The sequence below is a fragment of the Notolepis coatsorum genome (genome assembly GCF_963971535.1).
Source record: "Notolepis coatsorum genome assembly, chromosome: 4".
Classification (NCBI taxonomy): Eukaryota; Metazoa; Chordata; class Actinopteri; order Aulopiformes; family Paralepididae; genus Notolepis; species Notolepis coatsorum.
Window position 1 is genome coordinate 9,777,440 of NC_140168.1, and position 27,812 is coordinate 9,805,251.

General features: G+C 44.3%; 2 protein-coding genes across 2 annotated transcripts; one reads left to right on the plus strand and one right to left on the minus strand.

Annotated features, from left to right (window-relative positions):
- Positions 1-3,306: 3,306 nt before the first annotated feature.
- Positions 3,307-9,481, minus strand: plekhj1 (pleckstrin homology domain containing, family J member 1). The gene is made up of 6 exons (XM_084312922.1): positions 9,039-9,481; positions 8,357-8,424; positions 7,844-7,910; positions 5,968-6,058; positions 4,027-4,090; positions 3,307-3,416 (listed from the first exon to the last, which is right to left on the minus strand). Exons 1-6 carry the CDS (start codon positions 9,130-9,132, stop codon positions 3,321-3,323), a joined length of 480 nt encoding a protein of 159 aa, XP_084169048.1. The 5' UTR covers positions 9,133-9,481; the 3' UTR covers positions 3,307-3,320.
- A 7,272-nt stretch (positions 9,482-16,753) lies between these two features.
- On the plus strand, positions 16,754-27,560 carry sf3a2 (splicing factor 3a, subunit 2). The gene is made up of 8 exons (XM_084312582.1): positions 16,754-16,811; positions 21,939-22,231; positions 23,320-23,366; positions 24,590-24,699; positions 25,857-25,906; positions 26,268-26,408; positions 26,521-26,589; positions 26,993-27,560. The coding sequence occupies exons 2-8, from the start codon at positions 22,034-22,036 to the stop codon at positions 27,260-27,262; spliced, it is 885 nt and encodes a 294-aa protein (XP_084168708.1). The 5' UTR covers positions 16,754-16,811; positions 21,939-22,033; the 3' UTR covers positions 27,263-27,560.
- Positions 27,561-27,812: the final 252 nt, after the last annotated feature.

Genomic DNA, 27,812 nt, shown 5'->3' on the forward strand with positions numbered 1-27,812 from the left:
ATGGGGGACAATAAAGGATTAGAGGTCATGGCAGAGATGAATCTGCACCAAAAGAAAAAGGGCTTCTATCAAGGCAAGAAGGACAAGTAGGACACGTTTGACGGGTTAAAGTGGGTATCAATCAGGGGGGGAAGACTGTCAAGTTTTAAACCGTGGATACCAAACGGAGAAGGTAAAGACTTTGAACTGTTAGAACAGTAATCCAGAACTATTTTATATGTCTGCACTTTATGTGCTCATTTTATGTCTATGCTATTCTACTATTTTATTGCACTGCACTATTGCACTATAAGTATCTTGCATCTTGTAGATATGGATGGAAGCAAAAAAAAGACAGGGGGACATGGGGAGGCCTAGGCTACAGGGGGGAGGCCTGGGCTACAGGGAGGAGGCCTAGGCTACAAGGAGGAGGCCTAGGCTACAAGGAGGAGGAGGCCTAGGCTACAAGGAGGAGGCCTAGGCTACAAGGAGGAGGCCTAGGCTACAAGGAGGAGGCCTAGGCTACAGAGAGGAGGCCTAGGCTACAGGGAGGAGGCCTAGGCTACAGGGAGGAGGCCTAGGCTACAGGGAGGAGGCCTAGGCTACAGGGAGGAGGCCTAGGCTACAGGGAGGAGGAGGCCTAGGCTACAGGGAGGAGGAGGAGGCCTAGGCTACAGGGAGGAGGAGGCCTAGGCTACAGGGAGGAGGCCTGGGCTACAGGGAGGAGGCCTAGGCTACAAGGAGGAGGCCCAGGCTACAGGGAGGAGGCCTAGGCTACAGGGAGGAGGCCTAGGCTACAGGGAGGAGGCCTAGGCTACAGGGAGGAGGTCTAGGCTACAGGGAGGAGGCCTAGGCTACAGGGAGGAGGCCTAGGCTACACGGAGGAGGCCTAGGCTACAGGGAGGAGGCCTAGGCTACAAGGAGGAGGCCTAGGCTACACGGAGGAGGCCTAGGATACAGGGAGGAGGCCTAGGCTACAAGGAGGAGGCCTAGGCTACAGGGAGGAGGCCTAGGCTACAGGGAGGAGGCCTAGGATACAGGGAGGAGGCCTAGGCTACAAGGAGGAGGCCTAGGCTACAGGGAGGAGGCCTAGGCTACAGGGAGGAGGCCTAGGATACAGGGAGGAGGCCTAGGATACAGGGAGGAGGCCTAGGCTACAAGGAGGAGGCCTAGGCTACAGGGAGGAGGAGGCCTAGGCTACAGGGAGGAGGCCTAGGATACAGGGAGGAGGCCTAGGCTACAGGGAGGAGGCCTAGGCTACAGGGAGGAGGCCTAGGCTACAGGGAGGAGGCCTAGGCTACAGGGAGGAGGCCTAGGATACAGGGAGGAGGAGGCCTAGGCTACAGGGAGGAGGCCTAGGCTACAGGGAGGAGGAGGCCTAGGCTACAGGGAGGAGGCCTAGGCTACAGGGAGGAGGCCTAGGCTACAGGGAGGAGGAGGCCTAGGCTACAGGGAGGAGGAGGCCTAGGCTACAGGGAGGAGGAGGCCTAGGCTACAGGGAGGAGGCCTAGGCTACAGGGAGGAGGAGGCCTAGGCTACAGGGAGGAGGAGGCCTAGGCTACAGGGAGGAGGCCTAGGCTACAGGGAGGAGGAGGCCTAGGCTACAGGGAGGAGGAGGCCTAGGCTACAGGGAGGAGGCCTAGGCTACAAGGAGGAGGCCTAGGCTACAAGGAGGAGGCCTAGGCTACAGGGAGGAGGCCTAGGCTACAAGGAGGAGGCCTAGGCTACAGGGAGGAGGCCTAGGCTACAGGGAGGAGGCCTAGGCTACAGGGAGGAGGCCTAGGCTACAAGGAGGAGGCCTAGGCTACAGGGAGGAGGTCTAGGCTACAGGGAGGAGGCCTAGGCTACAGGGAGGAGGCCTAGGCTACACGGAGGAGGCCTAGGCTACAGGGAGGAGGCCTAGGCTACAAGGAGGAGGCCTAGGCTACACGGAGGAGGCCTAGGATACAGGGAGGAGGCCTAGGCTACAAGGAGGAGGCCTAGGCTACAGGGAGGAGGCCTAGGATACAGGGAGGAGGCCTAGGATACAGGGAGGAGGCCTAGGCTACAGGGAGGATGCCTAGGCTACAGGGAGGAGGCCTAGGATACAGGGAGGAGGCCTAGGCTACAAGGAGGAGGCCTAGGCTACATGGAGGAGGAGGCCTAGGCTACAGGGAGGAGGAGGCCTAGGCTACAGGGAGGAGGCCTAGGCTACAGGGAGGAGGCCTAGGCTACAGGGAGGAGGAGGCCTAGGCTACAGGGAGGCCTAGGCTACAGGGAGGAGGCCTAGGCTACAGGGAGGAGGAGGCCTAGGCTACAGGGAGGAGGAGGCCTAGGCTACAGGGAGGAGGCCTAGGCTACAGGGAGGAGGAGGCCTAGGCTACAGGGAGGAGGAGGCCTAGGCTACAGGGAGGAGGCCTAGGCTACAAGGAGGAGGCCTAGGCTACAAGGAGGAGGCCTAGGCTACAGGGAGGAGGAGGCCTAGGCTACAGGGAGGAGGAGGCCTAGGCTACAGGGAGGAGGAGGCCTAGGCTACAGGGAGGAGGAGGCCTAGGCTACAGGGAGGAGGCCTAGGCTACAGGGAGGAGGCCTAGGCTACAGGGAGGAGGAGGCCTAGGCTACAGGGAGGAGGCCTAGGCTACAGGGAGGAGGAGGCCTAGGCTACAGGGAGGAGGAGGCCTAGGCTACAGGGAGGAGGCCTAGGCTACAGGGAGGAGGCCTAGGCTACAAGGAGGAGGCCTAGGCTACAGGGAGGCCTAGGCTACAGGGAGGAGGCCTAGGCTACAGGGAGGAGGAGGCCTAGGCTACAGGGAGGAGGAGGCCTAGGCTACAAGGAGGAGGCCTAGGCTACAGGGAGGAGGAGGCCTAGGCTACAAGGAGGAGGCCTAGGCTACAAGGAGGAGGCCTAGGCTACAAGGAGGAGGCCTAGGCTACAGGGAGGAGGAGGCCTAGGCTACAGGGAGGAGGAGGCCTAGGCTACAAGGAGGAGGCCTAGGCTACAAGGAGGAGGCCTAGGCTACAGGGAGGAGGCCTAGGCTACAAGGAGGAGGCCTAGGCTACAGGGAGGAGGCCTAGGCTACAAGGAGGAGGCCTAGGCTACAAGGAGGAGGCCTAGGCTACAGGGAGGAGGCCTAGGCTACAGGGAGGAGGAGGCCTAGGCTACAGGGAGGAGGCCTAGGCTACAGGGAGGAGGCCTAGGCTACAGGGAGGAGGCCTAGGCTACAGGGAGGAGGCCTAGGCTACAGGGAGGAGGCCTAGGCTACAGGGAGGAGGAGGCCTAGGCTACAGGGAGGAGGCCTAGGCTACAGGGAGGAGGCCTAGGCTACAGGGAGGAGGCCTAGGCTACAGGGAGGAGGCCTAGGCTACATGGAGGAGGTATCTTTAGGCAGCAGCTGTATGCCACTGCTGACCACCTGGAAGCGGGTCTCGTCCGATATGCCATACTGCTCCAGGGGGTCCTGGGAGAGAGCAGAGCAGAGAGAGAGAGAGAGAGTTACAAACGTTAGTTCAGTTCAGTTCATTTTTATTTCGGGTTTTGGACACATAACAACGGTCATTCCATAAATCCCCAAAGTTTTACCAGCTGCTGTTGCAGCATTGTCCAATTGTCCGAAAAGGGCTCGGGAGAAGAAGCACTAGGCTTGTCGGGCCCTACCCCTGAAGACTTATGTTTATAATAACTTTTCCACATTTACATACATGCATTACTATACACATATATACCTGCACATGTCTACATACATACACACCTACCCATATTCATACATGATGTCCATAGCATTGCTCTGTATATATACACATACATATCCATACACACATACATGGCAAAAAGCACCCCATAGTTGGTATACACAGCTTATTATTTATAATATGATACAGTATTTATGGGATAGTAAGTAGTAAGTATTTAAGTTAGTAAGTAGTGGGAAGCTTTGCTTGAGCCTTGCTGACTCAAAAGGCAAGACCGAATAGGAACGTGTTTGAAACAAACTCCTTACATGACAACGAATCGTAGCTCAAACTTTCTGTTAGAACATTGGTTCCTGCTGATGGTATAATGGATCTCACCTTGCCAGTCAGCCGGTGGATTTCCATACGATAGAATATAAGGTTCTTCCTCATAAACTCATAACTGTAAGAAATTAGATGACAAACAGAGGTTAATTCATAACACAAAACCTGGATGCAGAATATCCACAACACGCAAATCTAGAGCCACAATTTCTGGACCGGAAGTAATACAGGATAAACTAAACCTTTATATGATATAGATTTTTAGACCAAACAGCAGAGTAGACCCATTCCATCATTACTACGGTAACTATTTTCATACTAGTTAGTCTTAGTATGACATATATTATTGTCATAAGATGTCCTTACACTGAACTCCAGAGTGAAGAAACCTATTGTGACATAGTGTAGCTTAACAATGATGTTTTAATTCTGCCACAAATAGCTTATTGTGGCATGTTAATGTCCCGGGGTATAGTTTTTAGCTTCAGAAGTACCATTTATTAATTTATGTTGTAACAGTTTTAGTGCACCCTCTGAACTGGAAGTAGGCCACGGGGGGGGGGGGGGGGGGGGGGCTTGGTTGTTATGGACACAGAGCCCCACTCAGCTAGATGTGACTGATCTACAGTATCCACCTATGAATCAGACATAATGGGATTGACTGATGGGAGCACTGGTATCTATAGATTGTATTATGTAATATCTGAAACGTGGAAGACTACCGAGGGCCTCACAAGCAAGATCCAGGTGTTTGTCAACAAATGCATGCGCTACATCTTCAAGCTGTGGTGGCCCATCAAAACCACAAATGAAGAGCTGTGGAGGATAACCAACCAGGACAGCATAGCTAGCTACCACCATCAAAAGGAGAAAATGGAACTGGATAGGGCATACCCTTAGGAAGGACTCAAACAATATCACTAGACAGGCCTTGGACTACAACCCGCAGGGGAAGAGGAAAGCCGGCAGGCTGAGAAACACCTGGAGACGTTCCACACTAAAGAACACTAAAGACCTAAAGAACATCGGAGTGAGCTGGCAAGAAGCAAAGGCCCTGGCCCAGAAGAGAGTGAGATGGAGAGCTCTGGTGGACGCCCTATTCCCCCCAACGGGGTAAAGAGGATTAAGTCAAGTAAGTCATTATGTAATATCTCCAAGGAAGCAGATTGAATATTTGAAATAGCTTGATTTAGTTGATATCCGGGGGGATAGAGATCAAAGAGTGTTAGTCATCATTTTCACAACAACAGTTATTTTTTTTTTTTTTTTATTATCTTTTCCCCCCTTCTTTTTCTGTTTTTCTCCCATCCCAATGTTAGTCGTTATGCCAATTCCCGATCCCCTTCCTGCGCGCACTCTACCCCCTACCGTCGGTCCGGGAGGGCGGAGACTATCACATGCTTCCTCCGACACATCCAGCCCACATTTTCACCCGGCAGCGCGGACTCTCACTGGGGGAGTGTAACGTGTGGAAGGTCACACTACCTCCCCCAAGATCCTTCCCTCGCTGTGCAGGCGCCCCGACCGAACTGTAGGAGTCGCTGTTTACAACGACCAGGACCCACCCTCGCCAGGTTTTCCCACCCGCTAACACCGCCAATTGTGTCAGTATGGACGGTCGGCCAAGCCGGAGGCACCGCAGCTGGATTCGATCCCACTGGCTCTGTGGTGGTAGACAGACGCTTAGTCCGCTGCACTACCCGGCCTCCCACAACAACAACAACAGTTCTAACATTGGTGGTAATTATACACCAACATACCGTTTGTTAAAAAGATTGAAAAACAATTGCTTTTCATTGTACCAAATCTTTTAAGACTTAACCCTTTCACTACCACACTACCAAAGGGTTAACCCTTTCACTGCGACAATACAGACGGTTAACCCTTTCACTGTCACACGACAAAGGGTTAACCCTTTCACAACCACACGACAGAAGATCGACCGTGAAAGGGTTAACAAAAGATGTGCAGAGGTGTGAAAGGTAGCGCTCCTACCTGGCCTTGACGACAGAGTCGATCCACTCCACACATTGCTCTTCTGAGTCACACTCGAACAGGTACTTCCTCTCTGCCTCGTCTAGAAACGCTGCCAAAATGTGTATGAATTATTATGTTAATAATGACCCAGAAATACCGAAGAAGACTACGACACAAATTCTGAAAGTCAAACTATCTGGGAAATTGGTAAAGTACTGTTAGATGCACACATTCAACAAAGCCAACATGTAAGCTATGACGTCAGTGGTGGAAGTAAAAATACTAGGGGTGGAACGGTACGCATTCAAACTGTGTACCGAACAATACACACATGCCCCGAACCGTGGAGGTCGTACCGAACGGTACGCATTCGAACCGTGTACCGAACAATACACACATGCCCCAAACCGTGGAGGTCGTACCGAACGGTACGCATTCGGGGCATGTGTGTATTGTTCGGTTATATAACGTCACGTTAGCTACGAGCTAACTAACTTTAGCCGCGAGCTAACTAATGTTAGCCGCAAGCTAACCGTGGAAACGCTCACAGAGAAGTGACTCCACAACACCAGTTCGATTAGTGGGGAAGGGGGGTATATTGACGAGTTAATACTTTGACAAATGTTGCCTATATTTTTCAGTCAGTTCGGTCTTTGCATGCCAAACATTATTAAAGGTAAATCTTTTTTTTTTACCAAATAAATGAGAAGCATGTTTAAATCAGCAATGCCTCCCCTCTTGCTGTACCAAAATCTCTCCTAGCTCACTCCTAGCGTCACTGTCAAAATAATGTGTCTGATGTCAAATGGCCTCATTCTTTCAGTTTTTGCATGACTACGTCCTTGAGAATAACTGAAAAGTTGGATTATTTTTAGGCTATATATCTTATGTTGATGTATGGTATTTTTGGAGTGTTACATTTTTTTTAAATAAAAAACAACGTATACCGAACCGAACCGTAAACCGTGATACAAACCGAACCGTCGATTTTGTGAACCGTTGTGAACCACCCCTAAAAAATACGTATTTTTATACTGTACTTAAGTAAAAATGTTAGCTACTTGTACCTTACATGAGTATTTTCATTTTAGGGAACTTTATACTTTTACTCCACTACATTTCCTGTCAACTTCACGCGGACGTAATCAGAGCCGCATAACTGGACCACATACCACTTTAACATGACCTTCATACAGTAAGTCAATGGATCGAGGGTTGAATGCTCCCAAGCACTGGAATACACAAACTACATCACGTAGAATGCATACTTTAGATAGCAAATACTTCTCCACTTTTAATTAAGTAGAATATGAATAGAGGACTTTTACTTTTACCAGCATAAATGGCAGCTTTTTTAAATGGCTGCTTTTTTATATAGCGCTTTTATCCAAAGCGCTTTACAATTTGTTCCTCACATTTTACCCATTCACACACACATTCACACACCGACAGCGGAGGCAACCATGCAAGGTGCCAACCTGCTCATCGGGAGCAATTAGGGGTTAAGTGTCTTGCTCAAGGACACATCGACACGCTGCCTGGGAGGAGCAGGAATCGAACCGGGAACCTCTGGATTGCCAGACGACTGCTCTACCTCCCGAGCCACTGTCGCCCCATACTAATTTATCTGGGTATTTCTACTTTTACTCAAAGTAAAAGGAACCGGCGTACTTCTTCCACCACCGTATGACGTCGAGAGGAGCAGTTAAAAACGGTCAATCACTGCTTCGTGGAGATATGACTGTAACACAAATAACAACCCTCTAACCACAATACAAGTCAACTCACACAACAAGCGTACTCATCACCGGCTCTGACCCAATGAGCTTAAACACAATGGAAGCCAGTACTTGTCAGAGCGGAATGGGGAAACGGTACAACGGAGATGACTCACCGATAGAGAAAGCCTGGCTGTCCTCTCGCGCTACTCGACACTGCTCCAGAAGCAAGGCACCGGCTGGCTGGAATACATATCATAAATAAAAGGTCACTCTCTCTCTACTTCCTTGTTAGAGACAAGGAAACTATAAAAGACGGAAGAGTCATCATTACTTCACTGTGTGTAGCTGCGTGAACACACATTGGTGCCAAGTGTGTGGACACTTTCAGTTATAGGATCTCCATCTCCTCGTTTATGACCGCCGGTCATTTAAACAGGTTATTACTTTGAATGTCAGAATCATTGGCGACACGTTTTTTCTATATTGGTTGATGTATATTTCCTCAAGATAGCTGGTATATTTTAAGGCTTACATAAAAAAATAGAACTACCACCAAAGTCTGGCACTAATCAGAGCATAGAGAACGCTGGTATTCGGACGTGTGTTGACTCTTCCTTCTTTTAAAGTGTCCTTGGTTACAGAGAAATGGGTTCTTTATTTACTAAGCACGTGCCAACTTCTCTCACCTCCTCTTCGTCGGTCCGGAAATAAAAGAGGAAGTTGACAACCAACTTCACCAGCCTCTTCTTCACAACTGTAAGATATAAATGAGAATAGACAGTTGCAAAGGTGAAAACTACATTAATTAAACAATACAGCACCGATAAACAACAACAATATAGCTGAAGTTATTTTAACATGTCGTGCTCTGAATTGGGTCAAGTATAAAATAAAGCATAACAATCATGTCAACATCATATGTCATATAGTGGCCCCTGTAAATATCCTAACCCAACCGCCTCCAATGTACAGTTAATGTCCTAACCCAATAATACACGAGACCCTCTTCTTGGACCAAGTAAGGTTTTGTCGATAATCCAATGTACAGTCCCCCTTCGTCAAAAGTATATACTTTCTTTTTTTACACTCTTTTTGTATCACAAACAGTACTGTATTTGCAAATCTGGTATGTCATAAATGTATAGATGTAGCAGTACTGTCTATCTGTATGTCATATATGTTATGATGAATTGAAAATGGGGGACCCTGATGTAAACAAGACGAAAGTATTTCTCTGGTCTGCATCCCCTTAATAACAATTGTGTGTATTGAGCCGTACTGTATTGTACCCCATTCTGCAATCTGTTAATACACTTTTCAATCAATCAATCAATCATCAATCAAAAGATCATGATGAAGCTAATATACCATCTCCTTTCTTCGGTCCTCGCATCCCGAGCTCTGCTGCCCTCTCTGCGGGCTGGCGGCTCAGCGAGACGAGCTCCTTCTCGTTGAAACGCATCCCAGAAAGAGGAGGTCACTACTGACACAGGAACAACTCAGTTTTGGACGCACAGGTCGAAGAAGAAGGAAGGGGGACAACTTGTCTTGACTGGATACGTTTCGTTTTGTTAGGTGCCCCGAGGAGCCATCCTCCTCCCAGTTGTTGGATACATACTTGAGAAGTTGTATGACTTCGATCACCGATCAGAAAACACAATGCCCGGCTATAATATCTATCCGATCATCTTGAAATGTGTTGGACTACTACGCGGCTGGTCATCGCTGCGGTCAAGGGAGCCAGGAAGGAGAGGTGGCGATGTGCCATTTACGCACGCATTTTACGCCCTATGATTATGTTTCTTCCTCCCTCCTGCTGTTATCAGTTTCCGCACAAGCTGGTACAGTACAGTACGGCGGTCGTTAGGGGACACGTCGTATATACATACAAATGCAACCGCTAAAATTCATTGCGGCTTTAGCGCAAGGCGCCGTGGGATTTGTAGTCATTTTTATAGTGCGTTGACTACAGACGTCACAATGAATGAATGATGAATGAAAACTTTATTTAACAGATTGCAGAATGGGTACAATACAGTACGGCTCAATACACACAATTGTTAAGGGGATGCAGACCAGAGAAAGACGTTTGTCTTGTTTTACATCAGGGTCCCCCATTTTCAATTCATAGTGACATTTATGACGTACACAACATACATGACATCATGACATTTATGGCATAGGGACATACATGACATACAGGTATATAGTACTGTTAGATTTGTGACATATACGATATGCAAATATACAGGGGGTATATACAATATACGTCACAATTAAGTGGCTTTTCTTATACAAATCTAAATACTGGCTCTACTAACACTATCACTTGAACAAAATATGTCACTTTATAAAAATAGAAAGTAACTTTAAGGGAAGGAGGTACTACTAATAGTATAGTCTAGACACATTAAGAGTTAACATTGTAAATTGTATATAGTATAGTAGTGTATATAGGAACCAGTTTATCAGGAACTCATGTCCTTTTTTTTTTTTTTTACCATGCATATCTTGTGTCTTACCTATTTTAATTTGTCTATCTATGTTTTTTCCCCCTATGCCTATATTATTATTGTACTTTGCACAATCAATGCGGGCAAGACCACCCGCATTTCACTGTATGCCCTGGTATTTACTATGTATGTGACAAATAAACCTCTTGATTCTTAAATTATTTTTTAAAATTATGCTAAAAAGTTGCTATTACTCAAATATCATAGCCACGTTATTTAAAGACAAGACATTAAGACATTATCTAAAAAAATATATATAAACAGGTTGGTAAAAACTTAAACTTTGACTGCGTGTTTGTTTATTATAATTTGTCAATAAAGATATACAGGTTTTAGTTTGTGCTGGGTTTATTGGTTTTTCTTTCTTGTTTTCTTTTCTTTACCGGTTGTTTGATTGATTGAATTGATTGAAAAGTTTATTAACAGATTGCAGAATGGGTACAGTACAGTACAGCTCAATACATACAATTGTTAAGGGGATGCAGACCAGAGAAAGACTTTCGTCTTGTTTACATCAGGGTCCCCCATTTTCAATTCATCATAACATATATGACATACATGAGATACAGATAGACAGTACTGCTACATCTATACATTTATGACATATCAGATTTGCAAATACAGTACTGTTTGTGATACAAAAGTGTCCAGAAAAAGAGTGTATATACATTTGGCGTAGAAACTGTACATTGGAGGAGGTTGGGTGGGTGGGTGAGGGCTGTACATTGGAGGTGGGGGGGGGGGGGGTGGGTAGGGGACACACACACATTTTACACTGTACATTGGAATACTGACAAAGCCTTACTTGGTCATTTACTGTACAACTAGGTTAGGACATTTGTAGGGGCCAGTTTCGAATTGCAGTCTCACGTAGGTGTTTTTTGAGAGTGTTTTTGAAAGTGGGTAGTGATTCACATTCCTTTACAGCTTTAGGTAGGGCGTTCCACATTGATGTGGCATAATTGCGAAACGTGTTTAGTCCCTTGTTTGAGCCGAATCTGGGTTTTACATGATTTGTGGAGCTCCCTCTGGTGTTGTGGGGCGGCGTGGCTCAGGGGTAGAGCGGGTCGTCCAATGATCGAAGGGTTGGTGGTTCGAATCCAGCTCAAGCCCATGTCCATCTCACTGCCGTTGTGTCCTTGGGCAAGACACTTAACCTACTTGCCTCGTATGAATGTGTATGCATGTGAATGAATGTTGGTGGTGGTCGGAGGGGCCGTAGGCGATGATTATTCGCCACGCTTCCGTGAGTCTGCCTCAGGGCAGCTCTGGCTGCAATTGTAGCTTACCACCACCGGTATGACTGTGTATGAACGAATAATGGACTCTGTAAGCGCTCTGGGGTCACTGGGGTGTCATGAAGAGCGCTATATAAATCCAATCCATTATTATTATTATTGTGATTGTGGTATTCACTGACCTTTGGGAAGTATTTTGACATGTACATGGGTACTTTGGTCGCGTAGTGTATCTTGTAGACCAGGCCCATTGCAAGTTGCTGTACTCTGTCGTCTACTCTAAGCCATCCTAGGTTGTCAAAGTGGGCAGGGGTGAGGTGGGTTCTAGGAGTCAGGTCAAGCAGTAGTCTGACTAGCTTGTTTTGAGATGTTTGTAATTTGTTTTTTAGTGCCTTTGAGGTGCTTTGGTACCATGAGGTGCAAGCATAGTCGTAGTACCCTTGAATGAGTGCTCCTGCTAGAGTCTTCAGGGTATTCTTGTTTACCAGAGAGGAGATCCGGTACAAGAATCGCGTTCGTTGGTTGACTTTTTTTTATTACATTGGATGCCATTTTGTCACAGGAAAGATTAGCCTCTAGGATGGAACCCAGGTAGGTAATTTCATCTTTCCTTGTGATAATATTGTCACCCACTGTAACCGAGAAGCCGTCGGTCTTGCTGAGTTTGTTATTTGAACCGAAGAGAATGGACTCTGTTTTGCCCATGTGTAATGATAGTTTGTTGTCGGCGAGCCATATGCAGATTTTGCCTAGTTCCGAGCTGAGGGCTTTTTCAACCTGTAACTTGTTCTTGTCAGAGACCAGCAGGGCTGAGTCGTCCGCAAACAGGAACAAGTTGCAGTCATTTACATTTACATTTACATTTAGTCATTTAGCTGACGCTTTTATCCAAAGCGACTTACAAGTTCTGTACGACAAGCCATCAGGAAGAGCACAACTCTATCAGCTGAGTAACAATGTTCATCAAAGTGTTGAGTGCTACAGTGTAGGTTAGTTTATTAGGACAAGTGCATGACAGTATGGTTAGTTAGGGTTAGATTTTTTTTTTTTTTTTTTTTTTTAATTCAGATAATGGTTGAAGAAGTGAGTCTTTAGTCGACGGCGAAAGATTGGACGTGTTTCGGCTGTCCTAACTGGGGTGGGTAGTTCATTCCACCATTGTGGGGCAAGGACTGAGAATAGGCGACTTCTCTTTGATGACCCTCCCGGAGCTTGGATAGGAGTAGGTCTGAGGCGGCCAGAAGATGCAGAGCGTAGGGGTCTTGAGGGTGTGTAGTTAGAGACCATTGACCGGAGGTAGGCGGGAGCAGTTCCCTTTGCCGCACGGTATGCTAGGTCAAGGGCCTTGAAGCGGATTCGTGCAGCAATGGGGAGCCAGTGCAGGTCCCTAAGAAGTGGGGTGACATGGGCCGACTTCGGTAGGTTTGAGATCAGGCGGGCCGCTGCGTTCTGAATGAGTTGAAGAGGCTTAGTGGCAGTGGCCGGGAGGCCAGCGAGCAGTGCGTTGCAGTAGTCGAGGCGGGAGATGACTGTTGATTGGACGAGGAGTTGGGTGGCTTCTTTTGTCAAATTACATGTCACAAGCTGACGACATGTAATTTGCATAAATTAGGAATAGTAGCGGTCCTAGTATGCTTCCTTGTGGAACACCACAGCTCACTGTGAGGGGGGGGGGGATAGGGTACCGTTTACCTCCACCATCTGTTCCCTCCTTTCCAGGTAGGATTGTATCCAGCTCACTGATAAACTATCAAAACCAATTGCTTTTAGCTTGTCAATCCGGGTTCTTGCTTTATCTATATTATGTCTACATCTATATTATGTAAACAAGACGAAAGTCTTTCTCTGGTCTACATCCAGCTGTACTGTATTGTACCCATTCTACAATCTGAAGTTTTCAATCATCTGCTCCAGTTGCTGGGTTGTACAGTAGGTGGAGAGCCTGGACTGGTCAGATGAACTCAATGGTACACTGGTTGAAGAAACATGGCTTGGTTTCAAAACCAAATTCTCAACAATACTAAACGACATGGCCCCCCTAAGAACCACCAGGGTAAAAAATCGCGCTGAGCCGTGGATGCACTCCGAAATACTGGCCGCTATGAAAACCAGAGACAAAAAATGCTCTGAGTTTCGTAAAAATCAGTCAAAGCTTACTAAAAGCACGAGCAGTGAACTCCAAGCCCACGTGACTGAACTCAAACTAGAAAGAAACAGACTAAGAAACGACGTAAACTCCATGATCAAAACTGCAAAAAAGAATTTCATCAATGACAAAACTGAGGAAAACAAAAACAAACCACGTGAACTTTGGAAATTACTCAATAATCAACTAGGATGCAGTAAAAAACTTAAAACCAGATTCTCAAACATAAACATAAAAACGGACAACACGCTCATCACAGACAAGCTGGATGTAGCCAATTACTTAAACATTTTCTTCACAAACATAGCCACAACACTGGTAAACAAACTACCCTCCCACTCAGGGCTTTATGGGGTAGAACACATAGTAGCTTACTACAAAAACCTAGGGGTCCGCAAGGACGACTTCAAGCTGGAAATGGTAACAACAGATGAGGTACTCAATAAACTGAGCGCCCTCCAACCTAACAAGGCCACTGGCCATGACAACATCCCCTCCAAATTCCTCAGAGACTCAGCAGCCGCCATCACCCCAATCATCACACACATAATAAACCTCTCCATAAAACAGGGACACGTCCCCAAGGACTTCAAAATTGCGAGGGTGACCCCTCTGCACAAAAAGGGCAGCAAATTAGACCCAGGCAACTACCGCCCTGTTTCTATTCTCACCTCCATCTCGAAAGTCATGGAAAAAATAGTCTACGAACAGGTCGAAAAGTACCTAGCGGAAAAAAATCTAATCTACGAATTCCAATCTGGCTTCAGAACATCCCACTCCACTGACACATGCCTTCTCTATTTGAATGACCACATCAAACAAGAGGTGGACGCAGGCAAATACTGCGGCATGGTCATGCTGGACCTACAAAAGGCCTTTGACACGGTCAATCACTCCATTCTGATTGACAAGCTAAAAGCAATTGGTTTTGATAGTCTATCAGTGAGCTGGATGCAATCCTACCTTGAGGGGAGGGAACAGATGGTGGAGGTAAACGGTACCCTATCCCCCCCTCTCACAGTGAGCTGTGGTGTTCCACAAGGAAGCATACTAGGACCGCTACTGTTCCTAATTTATGCAAATGACATGTCGTCAGCTTGTGACTGCAACTTGTTCCTGTTTGCGGACGACTCAGCCCTGCTGGTCTCTGACAAGAACAAGTTACAGGTTGAAAAAACCCTCAGCTCGGAACTAGGCAGAATCTGCATATGGCTCGCTGATAACAAACTATCATTACACATGGGCAAAACAGAGTCCATTCTCTTCGGTTCAAATAACAAACTCAGCAAGACCGACGGCTTCTCAGTTACAGTGGGTGACAATATTGTCACAAGGAAAGATGAAATTACCTACCTGGGTTCCATCCTAGAGGCTAATCTCTCCTGTGACAAAATGGCATCCAATGTAATAAAAAAAGTCAACCAACGAACTCGATTCTTGTACCGGATCTCCTCTCTGGTAAACAAGAATACCCTGAAGACTCTGGCAGGAGCACTCATTCAGGGGTACTACGACTATGCTTGCACCTCATGGTACCAAAGCACCTCAAAGGCGCTAAAAACAAAATTACAAACATCTCAAAACAAACTGGTCAGACTACTGCTTGACCTTACTCCTAGAACCCACCTCACCCCTGCCCACTTTGACAACCTAGGATGGCTTAGAGTAGATGACAGAGTACAGCAACTTGCAATGGGCCTGGTCTACAAGATACACTACACGACCAAGGTACCCATGTACATGGCAAAATACTTCCCAAAGGTCAGTGAATACCACGATCACAACACCAGAGGGAGCTCCACAAATCATGTTAAACCCAGATTCGGCTCAAATAAGGGACTAAACACGTTTCGCAATTATGCCACATCAATGTGGAACGCCCTACCCAAAGCTGTAAAGGAATGTGGATCACTACCCACTTTCAAAACCTCTCTCAAGAGACACCTACGGGAGACTGCAATTCAACACTGGCCCCTGTAAATATCCTAACCCAACCCCCTCCAATGTACAGTCATTTACCTAGTATGGTTTTGTCAATAGTCCAATGTACAATTTTGTTTGTTTGTACAGAGTCTCCCCCCCCTCAATGTACAGTTTTGCTTGTTTATACAGTGTGCCCCCCCCCCCCCCCCCCCCCAACCACCTCCAATGTAAATTACCCAGTATGGTTGTCAATATCCCAGTGTACCCAACCCCCCCCACCCAACCTCCTCCAATGTACAGTTTCTACGTCAAATGTATATACTCCCTTTTCTTGACTCCTTCTGTATCACAAACAGTACTGTATTTGCAAATCTGGTATGTCATAAATGTATAGATGTAGCAGTACTGACTATCTGTATGTCATGTGGAACGCCCTACCCAAAGCTGTAAAGGAATGTGAATCCCTGCCCACATTCAAAACCGCCCTTAAAGAGCACCTACGGGAGGCTGCAATTCGAAACTGGCCACCGTAAATGCCCAAAACCCCCACCACCTCCTAATAGACAGTCTCCTCCCCACCGCATGTATATATTCCCTCCCCGCCGTATGTATATTCCCCTCCCACCCACCCACCCCCTCCTAATGTACAGTCCCCTCCCCATCATATGTATATACTCTGTCAGGATCTAGGGGTAACAGTACTGTATATTTGAATACCGCCTATGTCACAAATGTATCAGTACTAAATACCTATATGTCCCTATGCCATAAATGTCATGTATGTTATGTATGTCATAAATGTCTATATGAATTGAAAATGGGGGACCCTGATGGAAACAAGACAAACGTCTTTCTCAGGTCTGCATCCCCTTAACAATTGTATGTATTGAGCCGTACTGTATTGTACCCATTCTGCAATCTGTTAAATAAAGTTTTCATTCATTCATTCATTCATTCATTCATTCATTCATTCATTCATTCATTCATTCATTCATTCATGTATGTCATATATGTCCTGATGAATTGAAAATGGGGGACCCTGGTGGAAACAAGACGAAAGTCTTTCTCTGGTCTGCATCCCCTTAACAATTGTGTGTATTGAGCTGTACTGTATTGTACCCATTCTGCAATCTGTTAATAAAGTTTTCAATCAATCAATCAATGGCGGTATGCGCCTTTCTGTGGTTGCGACCTGCCATTAATTCCAAAGAAGAAGAAGAAGAAGATATACAGGAAGAGATCACGCATGCGCACAACTGTTTACGTCGTAAGCGTGATAAACGACGTTCAAGCAAGAACCTCTTTTGGTTGAAGTGTGTTGGTGAGTGTTTTGAACAAAAAGCAATCATATATTTAACTATTGTTGTCTTAGTAGTGGACACACTTTTAGGTATATGTACCCAGATAACGTTAGCTTCAAATGTGTTATTTTGGTGGTTTTCTTATTGACCAAAAACATTTAAAATCGGAACGCTAACATTAGCTTAGTTAGCATCGTCAACATGGACTGTGGTGATAGTTGGTTAGCCTGATAAGCTAACGTTGAATCAACGCAAAGTTAACCAAACAATATATTCTATCCGATTCATTATATTTGTGAAAACACTAACGTTATTCTTCTAAACGAATATTATGGGGGAAATTAGTCCCCATCTGTTTAGTGCCAGCAGTTAGACAGTGCCCTGTTATTAATGAGCTAACTTTAGCCACATCCCTACTGAGCTCAGTTAAAGGTGGAATGTGTAGTTTGGGGAAATCAAATGTGTTAAGGTCGCAGAGGCTCGAGCCTGCAATGAGTTTACAAAGCATAAGGCATTTTGTAATGCATGCAATGCATATAGAATTAATCTCGCCATCGTAAATCATCAAAACCATTTTGAGAACCAAAAGGTAAGCCTAGAAATGGTTTTGAAGAGTAGTTTTATTTGTAAACAATAGTAGGCCCTCCCATTGTAAACAAGAGTGATGCAGTGCTTGATTGAAAATGTTATTAACAGATTGCAGAATGGGTACAATACAGTTAAGCTCAATACACACAATGGTTAAGGGGATGCAGACCAGAGAAATACTTTCGTCTTGTTTACGTCAGGGTCCCCCCGATGAGTTTCTTAGTTTCAGTTCTTGGAATTTCAAGGCGATTTTCAAATGTATTGTTGTCACTTGTTGTCAGTACAGTACAACGAAAACAAGTTGGCATCTAACCAGAGTGCAAGGTAACAGGGGCGACAGTGGCTCAGGAGGTAGAGCGGTCGTCTGGCAATGCGGAGGTTCCTGGTTCGATTCCCGCTCCTCTCGGGCATCGTGTCGATGTGTCCTTGAGCAAGACACTTAACCCCTAATTGCTCCCGATGAGCAGGTTGACACTAGGGCTGGGCGATATGACGATATTATATAAATATCAGGTACAGTTCATTAACGATACACTTTTTAAACGTATCGTGGATATCGTGATGTTTTGCCCAAGAGGATTGTGTCGCGTCAATCTGGTCCACACGTTGAAACTTTTGAACAGCGCGGCCCCACACACACACTACTGCATCAAAGTTACTACTTATGATAACAAAGGCATTCGTTTTGTGGCATTAACGTTATATAGTTACACGTTCAATAACATCAGCGTATTTACATAGCAACGTCCGAGGTCGACCTAGATATAGCAAGCATTAGTCGTTCATATCTCAGACCGTGCTGACTCAGTTGTGCCCATTCTGTGGTCTGTTAATAAAGTTTTCAATCAGACAGATGTATGGAAAGGCTTTTATTATAACATCCGTTGCAGTAAAATCATTATGCCTCCAGTCGTTTAGTCATCCTGCGGAGCTAAAAGCTAAACGTCGGCCGCGGGGAGCTACCGCTACCATTGTTGTTGTCATTGAGCTCTCCAATGGCGGAAGTAAAAAATTAATACGCGCTTGCCGATTGGTGCTAAGAACAGCACGGCGGGTGCAAGCTGTGTGACGTAATTGGCAGACTCGACTGTCAATCAAAATGATTCTGTTTGCCGTCTGAATGAATGAAAACGTTATTAAAAGATTGCAGCATGGGTACAATACAGTACAGCTCAATACAACAACAGTGGACTGGAGGATGCAGACCAGAGAAAGACTTTCGTCTTGTTTACATCAGGGTCCCCCATTTTCAATTCATCATATTTCATATCTAAATCATATAATATCTCATTGCTAAATATATGCAATATATAATCTAATAATCCAATAATCTAAATCTAATATATAATATAAAAATGCTAAATGCATGGGTATTTTATTTTGTCTTTAATGTTAGCTTGCAAACTCAAATACTGTCTTGGTAAGCCTCATAATGAATTGTTTGGGGGAAAAAAGAAAAACATCGTGATGCGTATCGTGTATCGCCGAAAGGTCAGAAAATATCGTGATATCATATTTAGGCCATATCGCCCAGCCCTAGTTGACACCTTGCATGGTTGCCTCCGCCGTTGGTGTGTGAGTGGGTAAATGGGTAAAATGTGACTAACAAATTGTAAAGCGCTTTGGATAAAAGCGCTATATAAAAAAGCAGCCATTTACCATTTAACAGTAAAGTGCATAACAATATACAGTATAACAAGTGATTATGGCCGGCTTTGACCCCTATTTCCTATGGTTGTCTGTCCACTAGGGATGGGTACCTTTCACATTTGAACCGATACCGGTACCGGTACTTGTGAATCGATACCGGTACCCAACGGTACCTTTTTTCGGTACTTTAGTCTCAAGAAATGTTATTTACCTACCTCAGTCGTAAAAAAAATCCAAACTTCAAATAACTACAATTTCGACAGTTTTCGGCTTGTCATTGCTCCGACTGCTTTGTTGTTGAATCAAGTCAAATCCTAGGTAAGCATATATTGTGCGTGTGAACGTTGACAATGACATGAAAAGAAAAAAGTAAAAAAAAATAATAATAATTTTTTTTTTCTCGGTTTCTCACTTGATTCGATACTCGGTAGTACTGACGTGTTTCGGTTCGGTGCCTCAAAAGTACCGAATTTGGTACCCATCCCTACTGTCCACCGTGTCTGTTTAGTTATTGTTGTTTTTTCCCCCCTATGTAAAGCGACCGTGGGTTTTATGAAAGGTGCTATATAAAACAAAGTTATTATTATATGGAATATATAATATAATGAAGCTACTGAGAAAATATGTTAATCTAATGTAACTATGTACCCCTGCAAGCGGGCCCATTACTGGGGTCCAAGCCCATGGCCCGAGTGATGTCAGAATGAAAATGTAAGCCTGATGAAAAGATGCACACATCTCAAAAGATAAAACGGTGTTATTATGCAAGTCCTGACTGTAACTAAGTGAAACGGTGCAGAAGTTATGACCTTTTGAAACATGAATGCCATCTTCCTGATGGTGGCACTACAGAGTACAAGCAAAGCCTCTTGAGACACTTTGGCATCCTTCACTTGATCTGCTTTAAGTGTGTTTGCCCGAGCGTTATCCCAGGTGTGTGTGGGAACACTATGCCTCTTTATTGTGATAGATTTTTATCCACATCCCCCTTTCTTTGGTGCTACTAAGTCAAACTGTGCAACACAGGAGTCCAAGTCATGAAGCGAAGGGCTCTCACAACTCTTGTTTGACGCTCCCTAACATAGGATCTTCATCAGGTTACGAACCGGTCATTAGCGAAGATCCGATTAGGATATCTAAACTGTACTTCAACAATTTTTGGGGCCGTCAAATAAAAGTTTGTACAATTCTTTTCATGATTAAGCGGTTAGCACAACCACAATTCTGTTGAATAGGATCCCCTTTGATGCCATTGTGGGGTGTTGGTTTTAAATCTCAATAAAAAATATGAATGGGAAATAATATATTACGTTAGTTATCCTATGTCTGTGCTGATATATAAACTTTGTGAAATTTTAAGTCCTTAATACAGTAGATACATTTTAAAAGAAGCGTTCAAATTTCACAAAGTTGATGTTGTCTTATGTTGGCTAACTCATGCAGTACCCTGTAGCTCCTCAATGCAACAAGGCACAACTTCTAGTTTTTGGAATTTACCAACTCAAGTGGGGGAACTTCCTACCTCGCAACAAAATAAATGTGGATATAATTCGTAGAATGCGCGTTTCAAGTTAGAGTATTCAACTTAATCTTGAAACGTTTGCAGTAGTGGGGGGAAAAAATCAAGAAATTGCTGTTAATTTAGCTTGCTAAGTACTTAACTATCTACTACTGATAATTGCTTGCTAGACATGTCAACCCTGCGGTCAAACACGGGATAATCGTCGCAGGACATGTGGTCAGGTGATCACCATGTTTTACCTCCTTAAATACACCATCTTGTACCCAAGTCTTTCATCAAAAGAAATGACAAAAGTCTGTACATCATATTGCTTATGTAACAGGGTGGTGACAGGCATTGTTCAACCTCATCTGTTGCTTTGTTTGTATGCTTTTCCTCTTGACGTCTGTGGGAAAAACAGCACCAGCCGCTAGTCAACCAGTGGGCTGCGTACACACATACACTTCAGCTTGGCCTAATTTGCACCACCTGATTGGTGTGATTTGTTTGCCTGAGTTGCTAGGGAGATTTGGAACTCATATCCACCAATCGCGGTGCCTCTGGGACTTCTGGTATTTTAAAGGCAGAGAGAAATAAATAACAGGGTTCACACACAAGGTCCTTGAAATTTGGCACTACAAATCTCTCACGGTAAACATTTAGGTAGACCAAAACAAAAGTCACGAATAAGAATAAAAATTAAAATAAGCCTAAGAATAAAATACGGTCTGCCTGGGATATACATTTCCTATGTTATGTGTATGTACATTCTAATATAAAATATACAGTAAAAATATACAGAATGTACAGTGAAAGTGTAAAATTGTGCAATGTCGGTTTAAAAGTAAAAGTCCACGAAGATAGTGCTGTCACCCTGTGCTCAGTGATGCCGTGAGGCACACAGTGATGCATTATTATACAGTCTGATGGCTGTCGGAATGAAGGACCTCCTGTGCCGTTCAGTGCTACATCTCGGGAGTCCTAGTCTAGCGCTGAAAGTGCTCCTTCTGTCAGCCAAGTCTGTGTGTAGTGGGTGGGAGGGGTTGTCCCTGATGGCATGGAGCTTAGCAAGGCTCCTTCTCGCCGCCGCCACCGCTAGAGAGTCCAGCTCCACCCCTACCATGTAGCATGTAGTGCAGGGGTTCTCAAACTTTTTCATACCATGACCCCATTTTATTTAGGATTTTTTTTGGGGACCCCACACTTAATGTATCACGTAACTTCAAAGTGGAATTAAGGAATATCAAAATAAAAGCACACGTTGTTGAACTTGATCATGCATATTTATTAGAAAATGTAATTACAGCACTATGTTATCAATACACATTAATAAAACGAGGCATATTTAGCCAAAATATGTTGCCTGAACATAAAAAAAAAACGATTCTTTATCCCCCCCCTCCCCCAGGAACTCACTCAAAGAAGGGTAACGGTCCAGCGGTCGACTGGGCAGGCGGGACGTGTTTCTAGCGTTGAGTCCACCGGCGTCACCCCGCAGCAGAGATGGATTTCCAACACCGAGCCGGAGGGAAGACGGGCAGCGGCGGCGTGGCCTCGGCCTCGGAGAGCAACCGGGACCGCAGGGAGCGCCTCCGCCAGCTGGCCCTGGAGACCATCGACATCAACAAGGACCCCTACTTCATGAAGAACCACCTGGGCTCCTACGAGTGCAAACTGTGTCTCACGCTTCACAACAACGAGGTGAGTAGGGCTGTGTCCCCGACGCCTGTTGTTGGGATTCGAACTTCGTCTGGGTTTTTCCGAACGGACGTTCGAACCTTCGTTTTGAATTAAAAAATTTTTTTAACAATTTTTATTTTTATTTTTTATCCTCCTGAACTAAATCCTCATTTTGAATAAAGTCTTTATTAAATCAACTTTCTTTAATCGATATAACTCATCAGTTTCGTCAACACAAATAATCCAATAAGGGCACGGTTGGTACGAAAGTGATGGTGACGTCTCGATTAGATGGAGCGCAGAGTGCCAAGCGGATGCAGATAGGCTGCATCATTTATGATAAATGTTTTATAAAAAGATTTATGACTAGTCATATACTATAATAGTATAATATTAGTGTAGCCTAATCTTTATCTGCAACTGTGAAGAAAAACCCCATTGGTTTAAACAGAATGAATAGACACAGAAAAAAGATATAAAAAAAAAAACGTATTTTTTTCTTAATAAAAAATTCTAATGTTGCTTTAGAATTCGAATGCCAACGTAACAAACGAAGGTTCGAACGTTTGGGCTCAGCCCTAGAGGTGAGGGAGGGCGGCGATTACAGAAACACGTTTCATTTAGATGGAGATGATATTGTTAGAGACGGCGGCATGTTATTTCTTCCTGTTTCACGATGCACGAACAGATAATGTATGTAAAATGTATAAAGGAATGATATTAACAAATTACCAAAAAGGGGAGGTGACTATTATCAATCTTCTGGATGCTGTTTTTCGCTTTTTCTTTTGTACTTCATTATGGATACTGATATTATTTATTTATTTTATGTTTTCAATGTTAAGAATGAAGAATTATTGGCAATGGGGATATTCTCCATTATATAATTTAAGTATTAATTAATGTTCCCACTTGGAAGTGGCGGATAGGGGTATATTAGGGCATGATAAGCTTAGGCTTCTTCCTACTCCTTTTTGAACAGTGATATGTATATATTTTCGTTGTTTGTCTTTTTAATTTTAATAAATCTTTTTTTATCATGTTTGAAATAAAAGATTAATTCAATCATGAATGAAATGTCGTGGACTGATTTTTGCTTTCTCTTTCAGGGCAGCTATTTAGCGCATACGCAAGGAAAGAAACATCAGACGAACTTGTAAGTCCACATCTTGCCTGTCTCTGAATATCTATAATAGGGTCGTCTCTGTGATTAAAAACAGCATTTAAAAGTGAATTGTATCCTTTTTTAAATGCCTTTTTTTAAATGAAAAATAGTACTTGGGAAAGTCCTTGAATTTCATTTAGCAATGTCTGTGGGAACCCTGCACGGAGTAACACCGGTAACACGGACCACAAGCCTAATCTATACTAATCGCACATGGAACCACTTTTGTTTAATTTCTTTGATGGCTCAAATGTCTGCTCTAGTCCAGTGGTTCCCAAAGTCGGGGTCGCGACCCAAAGGTGGGCCGCGAGCAGCCACGGATGGGCCGCGAGACGATTTAAAAAAAAATTAAATTAAATTAAAAAAAAGATTTTTTTTAATTTTTAATCTTTTAATTTTTAATTTTAATTTTTTTTGTCAGGCCACTGAACTTAGAAGCAGGCCAGGACAGTGTTTCTAGTTGTATTCTAAAATTCTATTCTATTGTATTCTAAAATGTGACTATATGGTTTTATATTAACTTAATAAATAAACAAAAACGAAAAATCTACTTATTTCAACGAACATTTCAAACTAAATAACAGATTATGCACATAAAACGCTGAAAACAACCGAAGCAACAATAGTATTTTAATGAGGCTATTATTATTATCATTATTATTTTGCAACAAGTTAGCCCTCTCATAAATAGCACATATAAATGAATAACTAACTTGAACTAACTTAATAGGATTGAAGTGATATTTGGCTTAAAAAATCGGTCGCCTGGCAAAAAAAAAAAAAAAAAAAACCAGACGATGTGCATTGGGCCGCGGCTCTCTGACGCCTTATTTTCTGGGCCCCGGCCTGAAAAGTTTGGGAACCCCTGCTCTAGTCCAGTGGTTCCCAAACCTTTCCTCGAGGCACCCCAGCCGTTACATGTATTTGTTAAATTCCACCACCAGCACACCTGATTCAACTAATAAAGGGCTAGTTAAGGTGCTGGTGGTGGAATTTAACAAATGCATGTAACGGCTGGGGTGCTTCGAGGAGAGGAGTCTAGTGCACTAGATTGATGCATTTAACTTTAAAATGTACAAAAAAAAATTAAGTTACGGGGGGCTGCCTAGAGGGCCAGAGGTTCACCCACCACAGTCTCACAAAATCCTGTGGGAAACACTGCTGGTATGTACCATGTGATGAATAAAACTCTTGAATCTTGACTCTACCTCCAGAGCGAGACGAGCGGCCAAAGAGGCCAAGGAAGCTCCCGCTCAGCCGGCCCCGGAGAAGGTGAAGGTGGAGGTGAAGAAGTTCGTGAAGATCGGTCGACCGGGATACAAAGGTAGAGAGAGAGCGAGCGGCTGCATCTTCACTTGAACCCTTAACCCTTTTACTGCCACACTACAGAAGGTTAACCCTTTACTATCACACTACCGTCGGTAGTGTGATAGTAAAGGGTTAACCTTCTGTAGTGTGGCAGCGAAAGGGTTAACCGGCTGTTGTGTGGCAGTGAAAGGGTTAACGCAGAAGAACCGTACAGCCCATGTAATAATAACGGGGTTCACACAAGGTCCTTGAAGTGCTTAAAGTGCTTGATTCTTTTACAAAAAAAAAAAAAAAAAAAAAAGGCCTGGAATTCCTTGAAAACAGCCCATTTTTAAACAAGGTGCTTAAAAGAGTACTTGAAATTCAAATCAACCATTCACATTGAATGTATTGTTCATCCATGATGATCAAATTGTTCTGAATCAAGAAATCTATATATTTTTTGTTCTGTTTTAATCAAATCTGACGAGTCGCTATCTCGCGCGCTCCAACTGCTTTTCCTCATTTCTTCTTTGCGTGTGATGCTCTAGCTAGCAAGCAGGCCAAGAAGATGGTTAAAAAAACAGCATTTACATCATTGAAAATGAAAAATAGTGCTTGGAAAAGTACTTAAAAGTCCTTGAATTTCATTTTGCAATGTCTGTGGGAACCCTGTAATAATAATAATAATAATAATATAATAATAATCTTTATTTGTATAGCACCTTACATACAAACACTTTGACCCTTTGAACCTCCCACCCAGGGCAAACCTCCCTCTCAGGGCGCAGTTCTAGGCCTGGGTCCTACACAGTTTTAAAGCCTGACAGTCTTTCTTGCTTGATACCCAAACAGTTTAATACCTGACAGTTTAGAACCTGTAATAAAAAGTAATAGACAGAGTAAAATAGTGCAGTGAAATAAAATAGTAGATGTAGTTGCAGTTGTAAAGTCAATTCAATGTGAATGTCATAAGCAAGTGCTCAACCTCTACTGTCCTTTAACTATGAATGTACACAACACTGAATTACACATCTTTAGATAATCAAGTTTGAAAACATGGCGCCTCTGAAAAGTGAAAACGGTGCTACAGTTATTGTCTGAGGTGCTGGATTGTCACTGCCATCATCATTGTGTCCTTCACTTCACATCAATTGTAATTGACCGATGATGTGTTCACCCCCGTCTCCATAGTAACCAAACAGAGGGATCAAGAAAGTGGGCAGCAGTCTCTGCTTTTCCAGGTCTGTATGATGCATGGCCATACCGATGCACTTTCACTAAACAAATGTATTAAAGATGTCTGTCGTTGTTGTTTTTTTATGGTCTTTTAAGCAAAGGAACACACGAATATGAATGAATATAAATTCACGACTTCGAGAAGGAGCTTTCAAAGCCAAAGCATTCAACTCCCCTTTTGTTTTTACCTTCCTCCGTCTGTCACATTGACCACTCACTCGGAGACGGCAGAGGGAATTATCTTTTACGCAAAGGAACACAAATAAATGAATAATAAATTCAAGACTTTGAGAGAAGGAGTCTTCAAAGACAAACGCTTTCAACTCCCTCTGTTTTAACCATCCGCCGCCTCCCTTGATCTGCCAGATCGACTACCCCGAGATAGCGGAGGGAATTGGACCGCGGCATCGCTTCATGTCTGCGTACGAGCAGCGTATCGAGCCGCCAGACCGTCGCTGGCAGTATCTCCTCCTGGCCGCGGAGCCCTACGAGACCATCGCTTTCAAGGTGTGTGTGGCGGCGGCTGCCAGGGTTTGTCCCAATAACGCTGGGATCAGAGTCATATAGGCTTGCTGCCCGACCAGGCTCTTCTTCTTAACGATGTGTTTGTTCCCCTCAGGTTCCCAGCAGAGAGATTGATAAAGCGGAGAGTCGCTTTTGGACCCACTGGAACAAAGACACCAAACAGGTGCTTTTTATAAGAATGGGTCGTTTGGGGGCATTTTATAATAATTCTTTTTTAACATTTACATTTGATATTTAGTCATTTTAGCTGACGCTTTTATCCAAAGCGACTTACGAGTCGGCAGGAAGGGCACAACTCTTTCAGCTGAGTAACGATGTTCATCAAACAGTGTTGAAACATGGGTGCTGCAGTGTTGACTTCATAGTAGTAGAGAGAGACATATTAGTATAGTATGTAGTAATTTAGGCAATGAAGATTATTTAGTGGAAGAGTGCATGATAGTAGGTTATTTTTTTTTATACATTATATATATTTTTTTATCTTCTCCATTTCAGAAATGTATAGATTGATTTAACTTCATTGAACTACACCTCGGTTTAACCTCCCCTTCCGTCTTCACCCCCAGTTCTTCCTCCAGTTCCATTTCAAGATGGAGAAGTCCGCGCCCCAGTCCAGTGGACCCCCGCCCCCCATGGGCGTGAAGCGCCCCCCTCCCCTCATGAGTGGCCTGGGGCCTCGGCCGCCTAACGAGCCCATGCCCCCTCCTCCCCCGGGAGGGATGTCCATCCCGCCCCTCCCTCCCGGTGCCCCTGGCGCCCCCCTCATGCCCCCCCAGATGCCCCATCACATGCCCCCGATGCCCATGAGGCCACCGCCGCCTCCACAGACGGTTTGATGTCCAACTCACTGACCCGTCGGACGTGTATGATGATGACGATGACGACCATCTCTCGTCCGCTCTCTCACACTTGTCTGGCAAAACTATTGAAAGTGTACAGTTTCCACTAAACTGTAGGTTTTTGGTGGGTTTGTCCCCACGATTTATTTTCTACAGTCTCATGTTTAGTTGATTTCATGACGTTTGTTTAGAGCCTCTTGTGATAAAAATGGTGTAAACATGACCTCTGTTTTGTATAAATTATGATCCTATGTACAAGGACTTACTTAAGAGATCAATAAATTGTCTTTTAAGATTCTTTTTTATTAAATATTGAGGAGAAAATGTTTTTTTTTGTCTTTTAACTCCATATATCTATCCCATTTATATTTGTAATGAACTTCTAACATGACCGGTGACTACACAACACAAATATATCACAGAGACATCTTTATTGCTGTATTTCAGTGGTTATGCGAGTCACTAATAGAACTATGCATGGGTGACGTGACACAAATCTATCTTCAAGTTGAACATACAATTAGGGATGCTCCGATATTGATTATTA

What these genes read in the sequence shown, in the direction of transcription:
- plekhj1 (XM_084312922.1), bottom strand. Translation starts at nt 9,132, where the DNA reads ATGCGTTTCAACGAGAAGGAGCTCGTCTCGCTGAGCCGCCAGCCCGCA. An exon ending in AGGACCGAAGAAAGGAGATG is followed by an intron (nt 8,425 to 9,038) that starts GTATATTAGCTT and finishes TATATCTTACAG; the next exon opens with TTGTGAAGAAGAGGCTGGTG. An exon ending in TCCACCGGCTGACTGGCAAG is followed by an intron (nt 3,417 to 4,026) that starts GTGAGATCCATT and finishes GCTCTCTCCCAG; the next exon opens with GACCCCCTGGAGCAGTATGG.
- sf3a2 (XM_084312582.1), top strand. Translation starts at nt 22,034, where the DNA reads ATGGATTTCCAACACCGAGCCGGAGGGAAGACGGGCAGCGGCGGCGTG. An exon ending in TCACGCTTCACAACAACGAG is followed by an intron (nt 22,232 to 23,319) that starts GTGAGTAGGGCT and finishes TTTCTCTTTCAG; the next exon opens with GGCAGCTATTTAGCGCATAC. An exon ending in GGAACAAAGACACCAAACAG is followed by an intron (nt 26,590 to 26,992) that starts GTGCTTTTTATA and finishes CTTCACCCCCAG; the next exon opens with TTCTTCCTCCAGTTCCATTT.